The sequence below is a fragment of the Podarcis erhardii genome (assembly GCF_964252035.2).
Source record: "Podarcis erhardii genome assembly, chromosome: 6".
Lineage (NCBI taxonomy): Eukaryota > Metazoa > Chordata > Lepidosauria > Squamata > Lacertidae > Podarcis > Podarcis erhardii.
Window position 1 is genome coordinate 64,146,419 of NC_138510.1, and position 21,577 is coordinate 64,167,995.

Genomic DNA, 21,577 nt, shown 5'->3' on the forward strand with positions numbered 1-21,577 from the left:
TCCGTTTAAACATTCTCTGTACAGTGGTGCCTCGCAAGACGAAATTAATTCGTTCCGCAAGTCTCTTCGTCTTGCGAGTTTTTCGTCTTGCGATGCACGGTTTTCCATAGGAATGCATTGAAAATCAATTAATGCGTTCCTATGGAAACCGCCTTCCCCCGACCTCTTCTGGCGGGCGGCATTTTAAAATCGCCCAGGACAGCGGAGGACTTCTCCGCTGTCTGGGCGATTTAAAAGCCCCTGGGAAGGCAAGCAGGGGGGACAAAGACTTTTGCCCCCCCCCTGCCTTCAGAAGAGGTCCAGGACAGGCTTCGCGGACCTCTCCGCAAGCAGCGGGAGCGCTCCTTGCGGAGAGTTGCCAGCGCGCCCAGGCTTCGCGGCCCCGCCGCCCGGGACATCGTTCCGATGGCAGGCGGCGCGGGGAGGCTTTCTCGCCCCGCCGCCCGGCATGGGGACGATGCCCCGAAGCCGGGCGGCGGGGGGAGGCGTTCCCGCCCCGCCGCTCGGCTTCGGGACATCGTTCCGATGCCGGGCGGCGGGGGGAGACTTTCCCGCCTCGCCGCTCGGCTTCGGGACATCGTTCCGATGCCGGGCGGCGGGGGGAGACTTTCCCGCCTCGCCGCCCGGCATCGGGGCATCGTTCCGATGCCGGGCGGCGGGGGGAGACTTTCCCGCCCCGCCGCTCGGCTTCGGGGCATCGTTCCGATGCCGGGCGGCGGGGGGAGACTTTCCCGCCCCGCCGCTCGGCATCGGGGCATCCTTCCGAAGCCCGGCGGCGGGGGGAGGCGTTTCCCGCCTCGCCGCCCGGCATCGGGGCATCCTTCCGAAGCCCGGCGGCGGGGGGAGGCGTTTCCCGCCTCGCCGCCCGGCATCGGGGCATCCTTCCGAAGCCCGGCGGCGGGAGGAGGTGTCCCCGCCCCGCCGCCAGGCTTCGGAGGAGGTCCGAGGACAGCGGGGAAGACGAGCTGCGCTTCCCCACTGTCCCGGAGATTTCCCTATGGGCTGTCGTCTTGCGAAGCAAGCCCATAGGGAAATTCGTCTTGCGAAGCGCCTCCAAAACGGAAAACCCTTTCGTCTAGCGGGTTTTCCGTCTTGCGAGGCATTCGTCTTGCGGGGCACCACTGTATAAAAAAATTAAAGAATAAATCAAATATGAAATATATTGAGAAACATGTGGGGGTGGGGTGGGAAGGGCAAGTTAGGCAAAGATAGCACAGAGAAGGGATTTGAAAATGTACTGAAATCTACGCAGGGAAACAAAATGTCCAGAGCTAAGGTAAAGAGACCCCTGACCCCCTGGACAGTTAGGTCCAGTCGCGGATGACTCTGGGGTTGCGGCACTCATCTCACTTTACTGGCCGAGGGAGCCGGTGTACAGCTTCCGGGTCATGTGGCCAGCATGACTAAGCCGCTTCTGGCGAACCAGAGCAGCACATGGAAACACCGTTTACCTTCCCGCCGGAGTGGTACCTATTTATCTACAGTGGTACCTCGGGTTAAGTACTTAATTCATTCCGGAGGTCCGTTCTTAACCTGAAACTGTTAACCTGAAGCACCACTTTCGCTAATGGGGCCTCCTCCTGCTGCCGCCGCGCCGCTGGAGCATGATTTCTGTTCTCACCCTGAAGCAAAGTTCTTAATCCGAAGTACTATTTCTGGGTTAGCGGAGTCTGTAACCTGAAGTGTATGTAACCAGAGGTATCACTGTACTTGCACTTTGATGTGCTTTCAAACTGCTAGGTTGGCAGGAGCTGGGACCGAGCAACAGGAGCTCACCCTGTCGCAGGGATTTGAACCGCTGACCTTTTGATCCACAAGCCCTAGGCTCTGTGATTTAACCCACAGAGCCACCTCATTTAAACCATGGAACTCACTTCCACAGGAGGCGGTGATGGCCACCAATCTAGATAGCTTCAAAAGAGGGTGGCTGTGCTCTGCGTTCAAAATTGGAGGCAGCAACGCTTCTGAATAGCAGATACTGGAAACCACAGTGGGGAAGAGGCCCCTTGCTGGATTCCCTACAGGTGTCTAGTTGGCCACCGTGCGAACAGGACGCTGGACTGCCTGGCTTTCCTTCTGCACTGCCCGCTCGCTGTACTCGAGGAACAGGCGTGAGGAAGCGCCCGCGAGAGACTCGCTCAGCACGTGCCGTTAACGGGGCAGGGGGAAGCGCGTGAAGAAAAGGGGCATGCGCACTCCCACACTTACCAGGGGACAGGCGTTGGCTTCCGCCCTTAAGAGAAAGAGAGAGACGCCGAGGGGGCGGAGCCCGTCCTGGACGCGGAGGACGCTTTACGTACTGAAGCGGGGCCGGGGACTTCTGGGAAAAGGCAAGAGTTGAAAGAAAACGGTAACTTCGAACTTTCCTTCGGTGCGTCCCGAAGCGGGGGGCGGGGCGGGTAGAAAATGGCCGTTAGAAAACGGTCGTCGGGTGACGCAGCTGGCGGTGGGCGAGCCCAGTGCAGTTGTCGGGTTAACGCCAGAGACTGAGGGGACGGATAGAAAAGGGAAACAAGGCCTTGGTTTCGCCCACAGCGAACTTGCCTGTTCAGCTGTTTCCCTCGAAACTCCGGGGCCGCCCTTGGGGCCAGAGCTCTGAGTTGTTTCGCGGGGCCTTCGGGAAAGAAAGAGCTTTCTTTTGGGGCCATAGCAAGCACGCTCACTTGGTGGGCTCGCTCGGCAACCGAGACCCGCCAGTTAAAACAAAAGAACAAAAATGAGCAAACATGAGGCGGACAGCAAAAAAAAAATTCGTCCATTCTCTCCATAATTGAAATGAAATGTAGTCAGTGCAATAAAAGCAAGCGACAGTCAGATCAGTTTTGGCCAAGGACTTGTTGAACGCGCGCTGAGACAAAGCATTCAAGCTCAGTGTAATGCAGCTAGAACAAATAAGTTTCCATGAGTTGCATATATTCCTAATTCTGCATCAGTGCAGTTCAGAATACAACAACCATTTTAGAAGCAAAGAGACGAAGCAGACACAGAAGGAATAGCAGCCTTGCCTATCCTGTTGTTCTTCAGGGGTAGTACAACTCCCATCAGCCTAAGCCAGCGTTTAGCCAATGATCAGGGAAGATGGGAGTTGTAGCCCCAAACATCTGGAGTGCTCTCTGTTGGAGAAGGCTGCTGGTGCACCCTAAATGGACTCCTAGGGTTTGTCTTGCTGCAAAATAATTCCGTATTTTTTTTATAGTTGGTTGAGGTTTAATTTCAGCCCATCACTTTATAAAATAAAGTTGACCTGTTAATGGCTTAATTTAGCCGACAGGCTACAAACCTATGCCCACTTAACCTGAGAGTAAGGGTGTAGTACTAACTCCCAGATACACTACATCTTAATTTCTCCTAAATTCTGCATGGTGGCTTCCTCCTAGTTATTGTGTTGTTGCACTGTTATAACTGAAATGGCATTCCTTTTTTTGTGTGACCCTGGTCCCTTCCTTGGCATAGAGACTTTTTTGCTAATGCCTGGGTTTTGGCAGTCAGAAGATTCAAATACCAGCCTCAGGGAAGCACTGGAATCTCCTAACCACTGAGCTTTGGAATTAGCTATTTTGGATGGGGTGCTGTGAGATTTCCTGGCACAGTTCTCATGTATTATGTGTGGAATGGGTTCAATCACATCATCATGGTATTAATGCTGTTACCACAGGATGATTGATCTCTTTTTGCATTGTAAGTGTATCATTGGGAATATTTAATTGGTGGTTGGCAAGAGTTTTTTTCTAGTGCTTTTACTGTGTTATTGATTTTGCTGCTGGTAGAGTATAGCATCCCAACTAGCAGCAGTGGTGTCCAAACTTTTTTCAAAGAGGGCCAGATTTGATGAAGTGAAGGGCCATGGGGGCCGACCAAAGTTAGGCCCCCAAAACAGACTTTGGACGTGCCTGGTGTAAGGTATAAAGGTGGACCCTAGAGTTGTCCTGCCTTTCAGTTAAATGTTTTAAGTATTGAAGTGAAATGAAATTAACTAGCAGAGATTTTGCTTCAAGAAAAGTTTTTCTGTACTTGCTTCCATACAGCATTGAAAATGATAACTGAAATGTTCTAGTTGTATGCCGCATTATTTTATCTTGGGAGGGCTATTGGTTTATTTTTGTATGAATTCAGGGATTATATGGGATATGCATTTAAAAAGTAAGTAATATTTATGATTCTAGGATCATGTGGATCGCTCTCACCATGCTCTCCAGGTATTCACGACACCCCTTGTCTACTTCCTTCTCTTCATTATTCCAAACTTCCAAGAGCATATGTCAGGAAGTTGGCATAGGCAGACAGCAAATATGGAGCCTCTGGAGATGCAAGGATGGAACAAAATGCACCAGTATGGTTCCACATAACATGCTACATTCCTCCTCTGTGAGCTTCAAAATAAACAATAAACATAACCATACAAAAAACTTTCCAGTATTAGATGGAAGCATCCCTTCCCTGTATAGACACGTAGTTGAAGGCAATGCAAGAAACAGTGAGATCTGCATTCAGAGGTAACTAATTTTTTTAAAAAAATATTTCTACAGCATTAGTACCTTGATTCAACAGTTTTGAGTAAGGTTTTTAGGTTCTTGCAAACTAGCCTTACCTTAGGCCAGGATCCAAAAGAATTCTCCTGGCTTCAGTTTTTTCCTTAATCGGTTTGCTGAATTCAATTATCTATAAACTTGAAGACTGTTACAAGTTATTTCTCCTGCCTCCTGAAAGGTTTAAAATGATTTCTCAACTTATATATGTACCTGCATATGTCTTGTGAAGATTTTTGTTTTCACAAGTTGGGTAGATGCTTTAGCACTTTTGGAGTAATGTTAGCTCATTTAAAAAGGCATCTAGCAAGTTGATACCATAAATGTTATCTGTGTTATATGCTTTACAAATTTTTGAAAATGTCATAAAACGTCCCTCATTTCATTTTGAATGCAAAGATATATATGAGTCATATCTTCCTAAGAGCTTTCAATTAATCATGATTCACAGATAAAGAGAGGAAAGTGACTCACTACTTGTACGTATTGGTCCTGAAGAAAAAAATGGCAGCAGCCCAAAGGGCTTTATTCAAAACTAGTAGTGCAAGCAGAAAGAAAACTCATGAAAATGAGTACTTTTCATTAGTTATTTTAGTTTAACTGTTTCCATTTTATCTCTCGAGAAAGCCAGAATTCAAATATCAAATTATACAGTTAATTTTTGAATGATAGGCTGTCCTAGCTTTGTGGTTGGTCATAGGGCTGTTTGGGAATTTACAGTAAAATCAGCCAAGCACTTTTACTTTTGAGTATGAGACTGGTTCCAGGTAAGGACAACATTCTATTTGCTCTTTTCATTTCTTAAGAAATATAGTGTTGAAGGAGCTGCTATATTTTAAGTCTGTACTTAAATCTCTAGTCACAGTTCCATGAAGCAAATGTTTTCATGTTTTTCCAGGATCAAGGTTATGTCTATGTCATACAAGGTTTCACCTAATTTGACATGTGAACACATGTATGTGTCCAGTTTAAATTCATATTTTTTTCTTTGTTACTGAATTTTGAATAATACAGTTACAATATTTCCCCACAAGTATGATGGTAGTGTTGTTAATGTGTGTGTTGGATTAACTTGTTCTTAAGGTACTTTTGTCTTTGGCAACAAAAGTTGGTTTTCAGTTCCATTGAGCTTTTCATTTTGATATCAGGTATTCAGAGTTGCTTGTGAAGGTCAGTAAAGGAGGAGGAAAAAATGCAATATTGCGCCACACTCAGAAGAACAAAAAGTTGCTTGTTCGTGAACGCTTAAAGATGCTTCTTGATGATGAAAGTTTCCTTGAGCTCTCCCCTTTTGCAGGCCTTGATATGCCTTATGGTGATGTTCCTGCAGCAGGATGTCTCACTGGTAGGTTTTGTGTAAGGGATTTTTTAAGAGGTAAATTGCAATATAATAAATCTGCATGCACTTAATCAGTTCATGCCAATTGATAGTGTGGCCTGCCGCCACCAATAAATAACAAAATCTATTCCATCTGTGCTATGCCTGTTGGAAGATGCAATAGTGAAGACAGAATGAGAGGGAGACATTAGAGTGCCTTTAAGCTACCTTTTCGACAACCAGAAGCAAATGTTTGGGATCAGGTTTGGTTTGGCACATCAAATAAGGCTTTTCTAGGTGGCTATTAATGTACAGTAGACTTGTAAATCTGTTTATGGTATCCACCTTACAAGGCAAGAGTCACACTCATAATTTTTCTTTCATGCTTAAATGTAATGCTTTTGTTCTGCATATAGTAATGAAAGATTTCTGAGGGGCACATTATATCTGTTAACTAAATTAAAGTAGAAACTTAGGTGCTCTGGAAAAGACAAAATGGCATGCTCATATCTGCAGTTAGCCTCTTGCCAGATCTTTTGCCTACCTGCCCCTTGATCCAGTGCAGCAGTGACACATGATGTCAGCAGTGGAAACCAGTCCTCACTAAGCTACACAGTTGAGAGATTGATGAAGGGCTTATGAGAAAACAATACTTAGAATTTAAGTAGTGGCCTTGAAGTTGGTAGGAAAGCTGTTCATTTGTGTTTTCCCATTGTGGTTATGTGTGTAGTACATATGGTGTTATCGATCTGTGATGCGTAAAATTAACCTCAATTCTTTTGCAGCATGGACACAAGGTTTAATAAGTTAAATTGATAAATTAATCAACTAAAGCCTCAGTCAATTAATTGGTCAGGCTGTGATTTAGAAAACACTTGTTCTGAGGATGTTTTGGATTCTTGTCTGTGGGGCAGGAATGAAAAAAGTATTAAAGCTGGCCTTTAAATCTAATATCTCAAGCTGAAATATTGATAATACTGTATGTACATTTAATAGATTATCATCTGACTTTAACTGATCAGTGCAATCCATACCCAACCTTATACCAGATGTGGGGTTGGATTGAGCAGAGACACCCTTCAGCTCAGTTAACTGGTTGCCAGACATTCAAGTAGATAGAAGGCTTGCTGGTAGTATTCACACTTTCAGAGCCCAAGAGAATACAGGGGTTGGGATCCAGACCTTGAGCCGGCCCAGGGATCAGGCCCAGTTGTCCTGCCTCCCCCGCTTCCATTGCAGCCACCATGAACAGCCGGGCTGGGAATGCAGTGGTGGCTCCTCTTTTAGCAGTGGGGAGGAATTAGGATTGCAGCCTTATTTAATTGGTTGAAAGAATTAATTTGTTCAGGACAGAAAGAATCAATTCTGTGACAACAAACAAAGCAATAAGGAGATTCTACACTGAGCTTATAGGACAGGGGTCAGCAAACTTTTTCAGGAGGGGGCTGGTCCACTGTCCCTCAGACCTTGTCGGGGGCCAGACCCACCGCCTCCTGAAAGCAACCCCCCCTCCCAAAAGGGCCCCCCCGCCTATGCCACTCACACCACAGCTGCCGACGCTGCCTTGTCTTCCGTAGCATCAGTGTCCTCTGTCTTGGTGGGGCACAGAGCCCATGCTGCTGGCCTGGGCGGCGGAGGCAGCCTCCACGCCACTGCCGCTTCCTTCCCGCTCAGCCACTTCCTCCTGCTCGGCCGCCTCAGCGGGAAGGAAGGGGCGGTGCCCAGAGGCGTCTGCAGCTTCTGATTGGCTGAAGGAGCTTCCTGCAGCCAATCAGAAGCCATGCTGCATCGCGGAAGTCAGTCTCCGTGCGGCGAGGCCTCTGCGCTGCGCCTGTTCAGTGCGGGGACTGACCAAGCGGGTGGCAGGGTTTGCAAGGTTCACGGGCCGGATTAAGGAGCCCAGTGCGCTGTATTTGGCCCGCGGGCCTTAGTTTGACGACCTCTGTTATAGGATCTTTTGATAAACAAGTAATTTTATCTGCATGTATTGAAAAATGTCACCATAGGATACCTTATCAGCTGAGTCACTTCTTAGTTCCACAACTGTTCTCATTCACTACACATGTTCAAAGTCTAGCAGCATTGTAAGTAAAAGAGGATAGCAGAAAGTTGAGCTGCATTCTTTCTGAGTTCCTTAGCATTTTAATATGCTACAAAAGACCTCTCTAGCATATTTAGGTACTTAGTTGCCTTACTTTATGATCCAGTTACAAAATATTCCAAAGTGGATAATTCATACTGTTTGTAAAATGTAATAACAGTAGTCATTGTTGCAGGTATTGGAAAAATCTGTGGAGTCTGGTGTGTCTTCATGGCAAATGATGCAACTGTGAAAGGTGGGACCATTTATCCTATTTCAGTGAAGAAACAACTGAGAGCTCAAGAAATAGCAATTAAAAATAGACTTCCATCTGTTTACCTTGTGGACAGTGGGGGAGCATTCTTGCCACTTCAGGTAAAAGACATGTTCTATGAAACCATTTGATTTAATTTGCTTAAAATTATTCCCTTTGACTTGTTTTATCGTTAGCTTTCAAGTCTGTGTCCTAAAAATATTGTATACTCGAAAAATAGTCAAGGTAACAAAGTCAAAGCCAGTTTGTCATTGAACTGTCAATGAATTAAGCATGTCAAAGAAAGATGAGTTACCGGTATGTATAAAATTACTGCACAGAATATACTTGGGGTTTTTGGGGGGAGGAACCCCCAAAAAGAAAATACAGATTTTCAGAAAAATAATGATTCTTTCAGTATGCTAAAAAGAACATTTGAAAAAAAAAAGAGGCAGAACAACTGGATAGAACATAGGCTTTGTAACTTTTGAATTTTTACTGTATTTCCTGCCTCTGTATTATTAGGCAGAGTTGTTTCCTGACCAATTCCATGGAGGCCGAGTTTTCTACAATGAGGCTGTGATGTCTGCATTGAGAATCCCTCAGGTATAATATTGCGAAGAAATCTGTGCATTAAGAATGCATTTCCCAGTAGTATATAGTTAATAAGTAAAAGAATGCATTGCTGAGCAAAGCAGTTCAGAGTGTTTTGGAAGAGTCATTCAGCAGTTTAAATTTTGCATTTGTTGCACAAGGAATAGGTCCACTATGATCAGAAATGGTAGATCATTGGCCATTACATTCATATCTTTATTTTATTTTTTTATAATATTTTATTTGGATTTTTCAAACATAAATGCAAAAATAAAAAAAAACAGTGTAACATATATCATAACATCTTTTCATAACATCTTTGGACTCCCTCGCGCCTCCCGCTCCCATTTACATCATTGCCAATTCTTGCAAGCAATTTATCATCTTGTTTACACTCTTATGTCAAATTCATTTAAATATAATCTATAAGTTCTCCAAAAGGTTTATAGTTTTTTTCTCAAATTTACTTATCATCTTAATTCTCACTAATTTAGTGGTGCACAATTATTTATGATCTAGCATCCTTTCTTAGCATTCAACCAAATTACAGTATTTTTTTAAATAAATCTTGAATTTCTTCCAATCTTCTTCAACCCTCTCCTCTCCCAGGTCTCGGATTCTGCCAGTCATCTCGGCTAGTTCCATATAGTCCATCAGTTGCATCTGCCACTCTTCCAGTGTGGGTAGTTCTATCCAAACTCCTCAGACTGTTTCCAAGTTTAAAAGTGTCCAAGTCTGCAAACTGGCTACTCAGTTACACAGGCAGCTCCAGCACCTGGGTTTCTTACTTAAATTATAAATCCAGTAGAAGAAAGGTATCACCATGCAAATAAAAGGCATAAATTCCACCGCTTAAAATCCTTAATCAACTTACGAAAAAGTTCAATTGGTGCTCAGATCCCTTAGGTTAAAAGTTCTCTCTTTGCCTCCACTCCTCCGGCTCTTTGATTTGAAATTCAATGACAGCGGAAGACGGACTTCCTGTTTTTCGTCACTCCGCTTTCAGCCAAATTCAATAAATTTTCTTCGGTCTCTAATATTATAAAGTCCTTCTTTACTCACGGGTTGTTGCTTTTTCAAATCCGAGGTTCCCAGGAAAAGAGGTCAGCGCTCACCGGCAGCAGCAGCGCGGCTTCGCTCCGCAGATCGCGAAACGACTCACAGCGCCGCAACCCCCTCCACGTTCCGGAGCCCCTTACGAGGTTCCTTCAACGATTTGGGGGTCGCTCCTGGCGCCCGCCGAGTCTCAAGACCACAGGCTCTTGCTGCCTGTGGGTTTTCAGGATGGGTCTCCGCTTCGCCGTAGCGGACGACCCTTTTCTGCGGAGCTTCCTCCTCACAAGTGAGAGCGGACCGCCATTACCGTTCGCGCCGCCTCCGGAAGTCCCATTACATTCATATCTTTAATATCTGACCATAGTTAGTCATTAACTTCTTGCATTAAACACCTGTCAGTACTTTCATCTCATTCGTTTCAACAGACTAGAGAAAGATAGCCAGTGGGTCACATTCTGAAACATTCCTTCTAAATTCTCTTCACATCATGAACACACTGGGTCCCTGAGTAATCTGAGCTGGTTACCCTTCCCTTTGCAACATGTCACACAGGCATGATACCTCTTCTCACTGGTGATAACACTGGAGCATGTTCTGCCCACCTAAAAAAATATAGGTGTGGGGAGAACTTGCTGTAAAAACCCCCAACCCTGACAAGCTGTCACAAATCATAATACAGATTTTGTATCTGAGGTATGGCCTGCACATGCTTTCCTTGCTTAAGTAAGGATTATATATTATTGCTGTACAATATAAAATTAAGTCTGATATATTTGATACTGCTCTCTGAAATAAAACTCTTGACTCCTTTTTCCTGTGGCGTTTTCAGTGCAATTTCTCAAAATAATCACATGCTTGATAACTTTACCTGGAAATTTACAACATAAAATTAAATATTTCCTCATCTTTGTTCTTTTTTTCTTACCCAGCTATCTTGGTGTGTCCTCTAGGTGGCAGTTGTGTGTGGTTCTTGTACTGCAGGAGGTGCTTATGTTCCTACCATGGCAGAGGAAACAGCCATTGTAGATAAAATTGGCACAATGTTTCTCGCTGGGCCCCCTTTAGTTAAAGCTGCCACAGGAGAAGATATTCATCCCGAGGCACTGGGAGGAGCCAACCTGCATGCTAAGTAGGTATAATATTTGTTCCTGAGCTCTTAATATTGATTGAATGATACCTTTAGTCCTAGTTTTTCTAGGTATAATGATCTCATTTTTAAAAAATGCCTGCAAATGTCAGAAGCATCCAGAAACAAAAAAGTGCTGCATTATTTGCACTTAGTTGGCCCATATCTATTTCTGGTTCAAAAATCACCCCTCAACATACAACATTTGTTTGTTTATATCCTGTTCTTTCAGTACCTTGCACAAGTACTGCACATTTTACATTAAAATGAGGGAGGAACAAAACCAAATAGCAAACCGTACAACCCACTTCTAGAAAAAGGAAGTGCTGGAGCTCACCAAGAACACCTCCTGTGTTCTCTTAGAATGGCAGTGGTGCCCACCTGAGAGGCGTGGGACTGAGTTTCTGTGAGTTCTGGCTGGAAAAAAGCCCTGGTACCACCGATTGTTATTTTCACAGCAAGAATCAGAATACATCACTGCACTATAGGCCTGATTGGAAAGGTGTGCTTTCACACCACACTAAAATCTCAAGAAGAAAGCCAACCTTATCTCAGAGCGGAGTGGTGGTCCACAGATGGAGAGCTGCAACCAAGAAGACCTTCCTTTGCATCACTGCCCCATGCCCTATGCTTGGTAGAGGGTTTGTGAGAAGCTGCTAAGATCCTCAACACATCTGAAGCCATAGGCCAGAAAATAAAGGGAGAGGTGCTCCTTCAAGTACTTGGGACCCAGTGAAATTTGAATTGGGAACAAGTGCAGTTTGTGCAGAACAAGTGTTATGTGGCACCATTCACAGCCCTGGCACCTGCATTCTGCAGTAGCAATAGTTTCTGTCTAGAGCACGTTGTGCTACTCTAAACATGAGAATTCATGAAGAAAACTAATAGCACTCCTCCTTCGGTACAGTTAATGCAAATTGATATTACAGTCTCACCAGCTTTAATATATTTTTTGTAAGAAATTATCTTGTCTGAGGCACAATCACTTGAAAGACAGAAGATAAATATAAGGAATCATTTATTTTACTGTTAGTAGCAATGTTTTCTGATCATGTTTGTTGCCTTGAATTTTATCTGTTGCCAAATATTTGTAAATTATTTTTCTCAGGGTCAGTGGCTGTGTTGACCATTTTGCATCTTCAGAAAAAGAAGCATATGAATGTGTTAGAAATATTATTTCAACACTCAATTATGAAATTCCTACAGAAGAAACTGTAGAGTATGACATTCCCTTGTACAGTGCTGATGAGCTTCTGGGGCTTGCACCACAAGATTATAGCTACACTCTACATATAAAATTGGTAAGGAAAATGTTTGTTGCAATCTGAAGTTAGGCTACTTGATATAAATCCCATTGACGTTAGTAGGCTTAAAAAATAAACAGTGTGACAGTATAGTTAACAGTGGTTGAACTGCAAATCCTGTGGCTCAGTTTTCTTGGATCATTTATGTAAATTGGTGAAAACAAAAAAATCCTGTAAGCACTTTAAGGACTAACAAATTTATTATCGGATAAGCTTTTGAGAGAATCCACTTCATTGCATGAAGTGCGACCCTCAGTTGGCAGCACTGTTAATTATGCTTCATGCATCTGATGAAGTGGATCTTAGTTCATGAAAGCTTACGTTATAATACCTTTGTTAGTCTTTAAGGTGCTTGCAAGACTTTTTGTTGTTCACAGCCAACAAACACAGCTACTTCTCTGAAAGTTGTCCGTTTCTGTTTGCTTTTAGAAGTACTTCCAGAGATGATACTGTGTTGAGATGCTGAGTTGAAAAGGTAGATCAAGGGTTAATTTGAGTATTTCAAATGGTCTACTCCTTTATGTGTGCATAGTCGAGGCCATGGTTTGTAGTTGGTTGTTATTTCTCATAAAACTCAGGAAGAGATGTGAGAAGTATTCACCATATTCTTCATGAATCAAAAAGCCTTATTAGTCTGAGTATTTACTTCTACTTAGTTTTTATTAGCAGTAAGACTGCCCTACTCTTTCCCTCCTCTAGCTTAATGGAGATGCCTGATCACAGGATGTACTTCATTCCAGATTTAGGATGCTACTGCCAAGAATACCTTGCTCTGGATGCCAATTAACAGGATCTCTCTTGATATAAGAACAAGTAATAGGACCTGCCCAGCAGATCTCAGGTCATGGACAAGATAGTATTGAGAGAGGTGTTTTTTCAGGTATTCATGCCCCAAGCTATTTATGACTTTATATGCCATATTGATGATGGCATACAAAGCCATAAATAGCTCCGGGCATAAATTGGGCTGAGAGACAACTAGACAGGCAACGCAACTGCATTGTAAGCAGTGTTATATGCTCCTGAGTTATCATATTTGTCAGTTTCCGTGCTGCAACATTTTGCTGTAGTCTCTGAACCATCTTCCAAGGGTAGCCCTACTACTGTAATGGTAGTCAACCTGGGAAGTTAGTACAGCCTGGATTACTGTGATCAGGCTAGCTCCATTAGGCTATAGCTGTTGAACCCACTGGAATAATAGAATCGTAGAGTTGGAAGGGACCATGAGGGTCATCTAGTCTCACCCCCTGCAATGCAGTGATCTTTTGCTCAACGTGGTGCTCAAACCTATGACCCTGAGATTAAGAGTCTTATGCTCTACCAATACCTACTTAAATCATAAAATTTTAGCTTTGGATGTACAGTCGGTATCTAAACAAGTAAAACAATTTTGAATGTTAAAGTTTACAGTTTTGTGATCTAACATAGAGTAGTACCTGACTCAATCATACTTGAAGTAGACTCATTGAAATCATTGGATTTAATTTCAGTGTGTCTACTCTTAGTATGACTTAGTCAGATATCATCCATTATCTTAGAATATTGAGCCATAATTGGAGACAGAAGACATGAATTTTCCCCCCAGCAAGCTATCTACTATTGATTTTTCATTTCTCTTGACAATATTTTATAGATCCTGAGTCGGATGATAGATGGCAGCAGGTTCCAGGAATTCAAAGCTAATTATGGAACTACCTTAGTAGCAGGATTTGCCTACGTAGAAGGGTAAGGGAGAAGTTTAAACCAGCGGGCCACATTATTGCAACCCTTTTTAATGATTAGTTGTTCAAGCAAATGGTAATTTGATCCCTGTTAGAGTCACTTGAAATTGCAGAATTGAGCTTAGATTTGTTACAGGGATAGAAATGTAGCCATACTATATTATGGCTCCCAGGTTGTTTGGATCACTTATGCAATTGTTTCTACAATGTTACTCTTTTTTGGAAGCCAAGGTGTATAACTGGATTTAAATTTTGTTGGATTCATTGTATTCCAAGTGCTTAGTGCTTACATTTTGGAGTTTTAAATTAACATAGTCTGTACTTAGCCACCTGACTAGACAATCAGCATTGCTGATCAATAGTAAATTGCACCTGTTTTTTTTTTAAAAATCCATTGTATGTGTTTATAGAATTCTTTACAACTGCAGTACTATACCCACATCTGTGAATAAGCCCAGTTGAATTTAGTGGGACTTGCTTCTGTGTAGAATCCATATGATTCTACTGTTAGTAATTCTTCTTTTTAAGATTTATCTCTGCTAAATATTTTCATATTTCAACTTAAAAAGCATGCAGACGAAATTTCATTTTGGCATCTCAGAGCTCAGAAGAATTATCAGTATCACACTACTAACAAACCACCAGCAATTAAGTTCAGCCAAAGACCTGATTACATTAAGCAAATTAGCAGTTTATTTAATAAACATAGCAATGGCTAGCTTTGGGCCAAGACATATACCGACATCTGAAAGACAATGATCAGCTCTAAAAGATACTGATCAGACCTAATTTAATATAATCTAGTTGATGAGTTTTTTCTAGGATCTTTCCAGAATAGTTGTCTTGCACAAATAATTTACAATCGCATTCTTGCATGAGATCTAATCCTTCTCTCATGTAGAACTTTGATGTGTGGGGAACTTGCATTCCCAACAAACATCAATTTGCTGTTGCTAGAGAAATGTGAGTTCTCAGCTATCATCACCACTCACTAACACCTCGTATACAGTCATACCTCGGGCTGAATGTGCTTCGGGATAAGCATGTTCGAGTTGCACTCCGCGGCAACCCAGAAGTAACGGAGTGTGTTACTTCCAGGTTTCGCCGCTTGCGCATGCGCAGACACTCAAAATGACGTCACGCGCATGCGCAGAAGCGCCGAAACGTGACCCGTGCGGACATGGGTTACGTTTGCTTCTAGATGCGAACGGGGCTCCAGAATGGATCCCGTTCGCATCTAGAGGTACCACTGTATGTGCATGTGTGTGCTGGGCACCTGCTAACTAGAGTCCAGCCGCAAAAGCCTCCCCTCACCATTTGTCAGTTTTAAAAAATCAAAATTTTAAGGTGGTATGGTTTGTGTATCCAGTGGGAATAGTTACATAAAACATTTCAAACTTGGATGAAGGGGAAGCACTGGTAAGTCTACCCAAGTCCCTGCATAGCATTGCAACATATACAACGTCTTCAAAACAAAATGTCAGTACGTTGAACAGGCTTTCCCCCAACGTGCAGCTCTCCGTGCAGCAGGCCATTGTTCTTATCCATGCTCCTTCTCTGTCCAGTGAGAACTCAATGCCATCCTGTTAGCCTTCCTTGGGCAAGTGCTACACTGTATTTAATATTTTGAAGTAATGGCTTCTTGTGCAGAAAATCCATTTCTGCACATAGCTGCTTAAGTCAAGTCTAGGATCCAGAAGCTAGTAAGTGCTTGTGGTGCAGCCTGAAAGAGCCTGATGAACTGCCACCTTCTGGGTTGTCAGTTGAATGGTTAAGCAGGCCTTATTCTCTGGGGCTGATAATAAGACTGCTTTCACTGACTCTTAAGATCACTCAAAACTTTAAAAAGCTCAAATAAATATTTAAAGTCCGTTTTGTAAGTGAAAGAGAAGCCTCTTGTGGCCTAACCTTTTCCATTAATGTTAAGCTTGTCTCTAAGTAGCTCTAGAAAGTGAATTATTTTGGTAGGATTAATAAAGCATGCTGCAGACTCAAACTCACTGATTTCCTCTGAGATGAAAATATGATAGTTGAGATGGTTTGTCTTTTCATCATAATGGAAAATTACACCACAGAGAATATGAACTGTATTTTGCTTCCTGCTGTAAGCAGACTTGAGAACATTAACAAATAAGTTCCATATTAACTACTTATGCAGGATCATTAGTTTATGAAAAATGTATGCTTTTGTCACTAAAAGTACAAATTTGCATGACTAATTTGAGCTTTTTCAGCCTTGAATGTCCATAACCAGTACATAATAAGTAACCCATTAGATTGTTGCTTCATACTTTGGCATTGGAACCATGTTTGTCCATACATTCTAAGCTAGCCTACAATCTTGTGTGGACTACAACTGCCATCATTCCCAGCCATCATGGCCAATAGTGAACATGCCTTCCCCTTGCATAAGGGGCTGCCTAGATCCCTCCTAATAATTTATGACAGATCTCTTGCACAAACATTCCCACTTTTGAGAGTAAGGGAATTTAGACAAGAATTTAGATAAGTAATGTTCCATGCCTGCACTTCGCCCAAACCATATTCTTTTAAATGACTTGTAGCAGCAGGTTATTTATTGTAAACATTTCTAAGTATCTTGGGAGTTTTGAAGCAAATGTAATGCAAATTTGTTGCCTATTTAAGGTGATATTATAAAGTTATAGTACTAAACACATGGAGGGTACTTACTGTGTTGATTTCAATGTTTCTACTACCCTTGTACTATAAAAAGTGTTTTATGTTTTTGTTAGACAGCTAGTTGGAATAGTATCTAACAACGGTGAGCTGACTCAGGAAGCTTCTCTGAAGGGTTCCCACTTCATACAGCTTTGTAGCCAACGAAACATTCCAATCCTTTTTGTCCTGAATACAGCTCCATGTGCAGCAGAGCCAACCAGTCTCACACAGGTAAAGCAGCTACTACAGATCACAGTCAAATGGCTCTGAATTAGGGTGTCACGCTTTCAGTTTCAAATGGAAAAAAAGTTTTCTTACTGGAAAAGTTTGCCCACTTCCATTCTTCCCTGCAATAACAGATTCCTCTGCATCCAACGGGGAACGGGTTCTCTGAATGTAAAAAGTTTGAAAAATGATTGAGGGGAAATCTCTCCACTTGGTATTTCCCAGGTTTAAGGTAGCTTGTGGGACGCGGGTGGCTGTGGTCTAAACCACCGAGTATGGGGCTTGCTGATCAGAAGGTTGGCGGTTCGAATCCCCGCAATGGGTGAGCTCTCGTTGCTCGGTCCCTGCTCCTGCCAACATAGTAGTTCGAAAGCACGTCAAAGTCCAAGTAGATAAATAGGTACTGCTCCAGTGGGAAGGTAAACGCCGTTTCTGTGCACTGCTCTGGTTTCGCCAGAAGCGGCTTAGTCATGCTGGCCCCATGACCTGAAAAACTGTCTGCGGACAACGTTGGCTCCCTCAGCCAGTAAAGCGAAATGAGCGCTGCAACCCCAGAGTCATTCGCGACTGGACTTAACTGTCAGGGGTCCTTTACCTTTTTTTCAAGGTAGCTTGTCAGCCAAATTAGGAGCCCAACAAGTTAACATCTGGACACTGCATAAGAAGTGCTGTTGTATACCTAGAAACTGTAATTTCCTTATAATGCAAGCTTCTTTGTTGGAAATTCAGTAGTAATGATTACAATTAACTAAATTCTTGCTATGTGAAAAAAATCAGAACTAGCAGATTTCACCATATACAATGAAAAATAATGTTCCCTACAGAGCTCAGTGTTTCCAAGTAGTATACTTTGTTTTTGTGCCTGGAAAATGATGGACTGGCAGTTTTTGAAACTCTTGTTTCCTTTTAGTCTGCATGTGCATAGATAGAGAGCTTTGGTCTCTGTTTTGAAGAGGAACAGACTAGAACAATGAATTTCTAGTGCTGAATCCTGCATTAATTACTACCATCTTCTTTCCCCCCCTTTTACTGTTGGTAGGCAAATTAGTCACTTAAATATTTGTATAAAAGATTTGCAAATCCTTTACATGTTGAGACCAGGAATAAAGGGAACATGTGCATGTAAAAAGTAAAATAAATAACTCTCACCATTCTTTCATTTTAATTCAGGCAGAGGATCACACTAATAGGCTGAAAGCACAAGCATCCATGATGGCTGCAGTTGCTTGTGCTGCTGTTCCCAAGATAACCCTTGTGATTGGTGGCTGCTATGGAAATGAAAGCTATGCTATGGTAGGTTTTTGAACGTAGGATCAGCTTCTCTTTCCTCACCCACATGCTCCTGTCCTAGCTAGTTTCTTAGGGTAAAATTCAACATGGTGCTAAGTCTTTTGTTCCATCAGTGCAAAGATTTCTCCTTGCACAATGGGGCAGATTTTCTTCCCCCTCCTGACCCTGCATCCCCCCCAATACTTGGATTGTTACTTACCCAAGGAATAGATTTGTGATGTCATCACGTGGTCACTGGGTTGGGACAGATCTGTTCTAGGTGTTCCCCCAACCCTCTGAAGGGAAGGTTGTGGTGGTGGGAAGAAATGGAAAATGTCCCCTTGTGTAAGCATAAATCCTTGTGCTTACAAGACATGGTAGTTGAATACCACACTTGAAACTTGATATAACTAAGAATCTCTAGCATGTAGTGAGGAAAATACAGAATTATTGTTGACACAAGTAGACATAGCTCCAAAGGATCAGACTGTACTGAAACCAGAAACTGGTGTTTTAAATTAGATGGACACTATATTTCACAGTTCTTTAATGCCTTATATGTTTCCCTTGAGTCAGTGCTTTGTTCAAGCTGGCTTAAATGGTGAGTTTTCATTTCTGAATTTCTCTGGTCTTGTGTTGTCTGTCTTTAGTGTGGAAGATCATTTGATCCAAACTTCATGTTCCTCTGGCCTAATGCAAGAATAGGCCTTGTGGATTCAAGACATTGCCACACGCTCTCATTTATTTGGGATGCTGATCGACAAGGAGCAGAAGTAGACTTAAAACTATTAAAGGAAAAGTAGGTGCATTCAACAAAAACCTCAGTGTTGTGATTAAATTAATGGTATTGATGTTTCTCTTTGGATTTCAGGGTGCTGCTTCTAATTTTTTTAATAGCTAAAAGAATTATAAATTTTTGAAGTTACTTGTTTTCTATACTAGCGATTATTTTACTTTTTGAAGCAGACCGTTGTCTCTTCAGTTTGGGGGTATTAAAAATGTGCTATATTGTCTTAGTATTCCCCAAAGTACAAAATATCTGTACAAATGCAGATGAAAATTGAATTTTTTCTTTTGTCTTTTAAGACTAGAGGAAGAAAGCAGTGCATTCTACTCTTCTGCCAGACTCTGGGATGATGGTGTAATCCTACCGCAGAGTTCAAGGAAGGTAAGCTTCTTTCTCTAAGTGTATGTCTCTATAAGATGTTCAATATCTCTTCCTCCCCAAGCCTACCTGTAAAAAAATACTGGTTTCTGGTTTTTCCTGTTAAAATAGTATATGGAGGGGAGGGGAAGAAGGCACGTTTCCTTCCCCTGCCTTCCTCCTGGCTGTATGCTTGTTTGTTTATTTGTTTGTTACCCCCCCCCCCGGTTAAAAACCCTTTTTTAAAAACAAAAACTAATTGAACATTAGTGTGACTTCTGAATTATTTTGGACCAGTTGTGGAGCAGGTTGGCCTGATGGAAGCCTTTTAGATTAGAGCCACAGGGCAGATCAAGGGTAAGGGCGCTTTAGACAGCCCTAGTGATTAGTAAGGGAGTTGGTAGGGCAGACATAATTGAAGGTAAAGGTAAAGGGACCCCTGGCCATTAGGTCCAGTCATGACCGACTCTGGGGTTGCGGTGCTCATCTCGCTTTATTGGCCAAGGGAGCCGGCGCACAGCTTCCGGGTCATGTGGCCAGCATGACTAAGCCGCTTCTGGCGAACCAGAGCAGCGCACGTAAACATGCTTGACATGCTTTCGAGCTGCTAGGTTGGCAGGAGCAGGGACCGAGCAACGGGAGCTCACCCCGTCACGAGGATTTGAACCGCCGACCTTCTGATCGGCAAGTCCTAGGCTCTGTGGTTTAACCCACAGTGCCACCCGCGTCCCTAGACATAATTGAAACAGAACAGTTATTGGTAGCATACTTTAGGGATGTAATTCTCTCTGAAATAATGGGTAGATGATTTTTTTCCTCTTAATTTACTGCAACAATAAATTGACACAACACATTCACCTCTTGTTTATCTGCTTCCTCCTATATTCCTTTGCTTGCCTTTCCTACAGTTTCTGCTTTACATATTTTTTCATGATAATTGCTTTTAGCATCTTCTCCTTTATCCTTAGAGTGACCTTCTGATACGTTTTATTCAGCTTCTACAGTAATTGTCAGTTGCATTTGTCTTGTGAAGCACTTTAGAATATTCCAAATACATTAATTGTTGTTGTTGTATTTGTTGTGTGTTTCTTTTGGCAGGTTATTGCACAATGCTTAAGAATTATGAAACAGCAGAAATACCAGATCATGTCCCCGCAACAGTCTCCTCTTCCTGTCATAAGAATGTAAGCAGGAAAGCCTGCTGGTAAAAAAATGAATTTGAACATCTGGCTCCCTGGATGTTAAATAGAAACAATTAGTATTTTGATATTGTCATCATGATTTCTTAGTATGAAAATGTTTGATTTCTATATATGTTTATATATCAGTCTTCAATCATGCTTCTATTACTGTCCACACCCAATGATAGGATACTTTAAATTGATGTCTTTTGTGCTGAATATAACCAAACAAGTATTATGGAAATCATTTATTAGCTGATATACCAAGGTTTAAGGTGTGTCAAGTTAATAATTTAAAACAAAACTCAATTAATACAGAAAACAGATTTAACAGCACCAGAAACACCAGAATATACTAACCAGCCAAGCCAAAAGCTACCGTTTTACTGTTTTGTTTTTAATTATTTACTTGTTTTTATCCTGTATTCTGTCAGCCACCCTGAGATCCTATGAGGAAGGCTAGTGTATAAACCTAATAAATTAAATAATTCTTTGCCACCACTTCCAAAAAAACAAACAAAAATGAAGGGGAGCCAACTGATGTAAGCACCTTATTTTTATCTCTGGCAGTTTTTACCTCCCACAGAGTTGGCCCCTGAAATTTGACTATATTAGGTGGTTGAAGCTGCAGGTGGTTGAAGCTGCAGTTCTTTGAAATGTTAAAATACTTCTACAGGTCCTCGAGGCAGGTAGTTGGAAGGGTGTAGTTTTTTAAGTACAGTTTGTAGCTGCATCCGTTATGCTAAAAGTCAGGCTTTAATAATAGGTCTAGTGAAGGTGCAAGAGGTGTGTCTTCTAAGTTATGAGGTTCTGATTGTAAAGAGCTTTTCATGAACATTCACAATTTTAATGCAGTTTTTACCTCTGTCTTGAAGACTCTTCAGGTTGGTGAGATAAAGACTTTTGGATTAATTCTTTCTGGATGTAAGATCATGAATGTGTCATTTTTCCTCAGAAGTGGGGAAAAAGCTAAGAGATTTATTGTAATTATTTTTTTAACTTGTTCATAATTGTTAAAAAAAGTATTAGAATTCAAGACTATATTAAAGAATGCATTCTCACTTTGTTTCTGAAAATATATTTGCTCAGTGACTAACAGTT

At 42.3% G+C, this 21,577-nt stretch overlaps 1 protein-coding gene across 3 annotated transcripts; it reads left to right on the plus strand.

Annotated features, from left to right (window-relative positions):
• Nucleotides 1-2,210: 2,210 nt before the first annotated feature.
• Nucleotides 2,211-21,542, plus strand: LOC309344611 (methylcrotonoyl-CoA carboxylase beta chain, mitochondrial-like). 3 transcript variants are annotated; one of them, XM_081867192.1, is made up of 14 exons: nt 2,211-2,350; nt 4,164-4,493; nt 5,675-5,871; nt 8,121-8,299; nt 8,703-8,783; nt 10,778-10,956; nt 12,062-12,254; nt 13,891-13,982; nt 16,732-16,888; nt 18,053-18,175; nt 18,802-18,950; nt 19,238-19,319; nt 20,394-21,107; nt 21,249-21,542. In XM_081867192.1, the coding sequence occupies exons 2-13, from the start codon at nt 4,168-4,170 to the stop codon at nt 20,481-20,483; spliced, it is 1,848 nt and encodes a 615-aa protein (XP_081723318.1). In that variant the 5' UTR covers nt 2,211-2,350; nt 4,164-4,167; the 3' UTR covers nt 20,484-21,107; nt 21,249-21,542. The 3 variants fall into 3 exon arrangements, with proteins under 3 accessions (XP_081723318.1, XP_081723319.1, XP_081723320.1); XM_081867193.1 differs by having other exon boundaries at nt 2,245-2,371; XM_081867194.1 differs by lacking the exons at nt 2,211-2,350; nt 5,675-5,871 and having other exon boundaries at nt 4,326-4,493.
• The last annotated feature ends 35 nt before the right edge of the window (nt 21,543-21,577 follow it).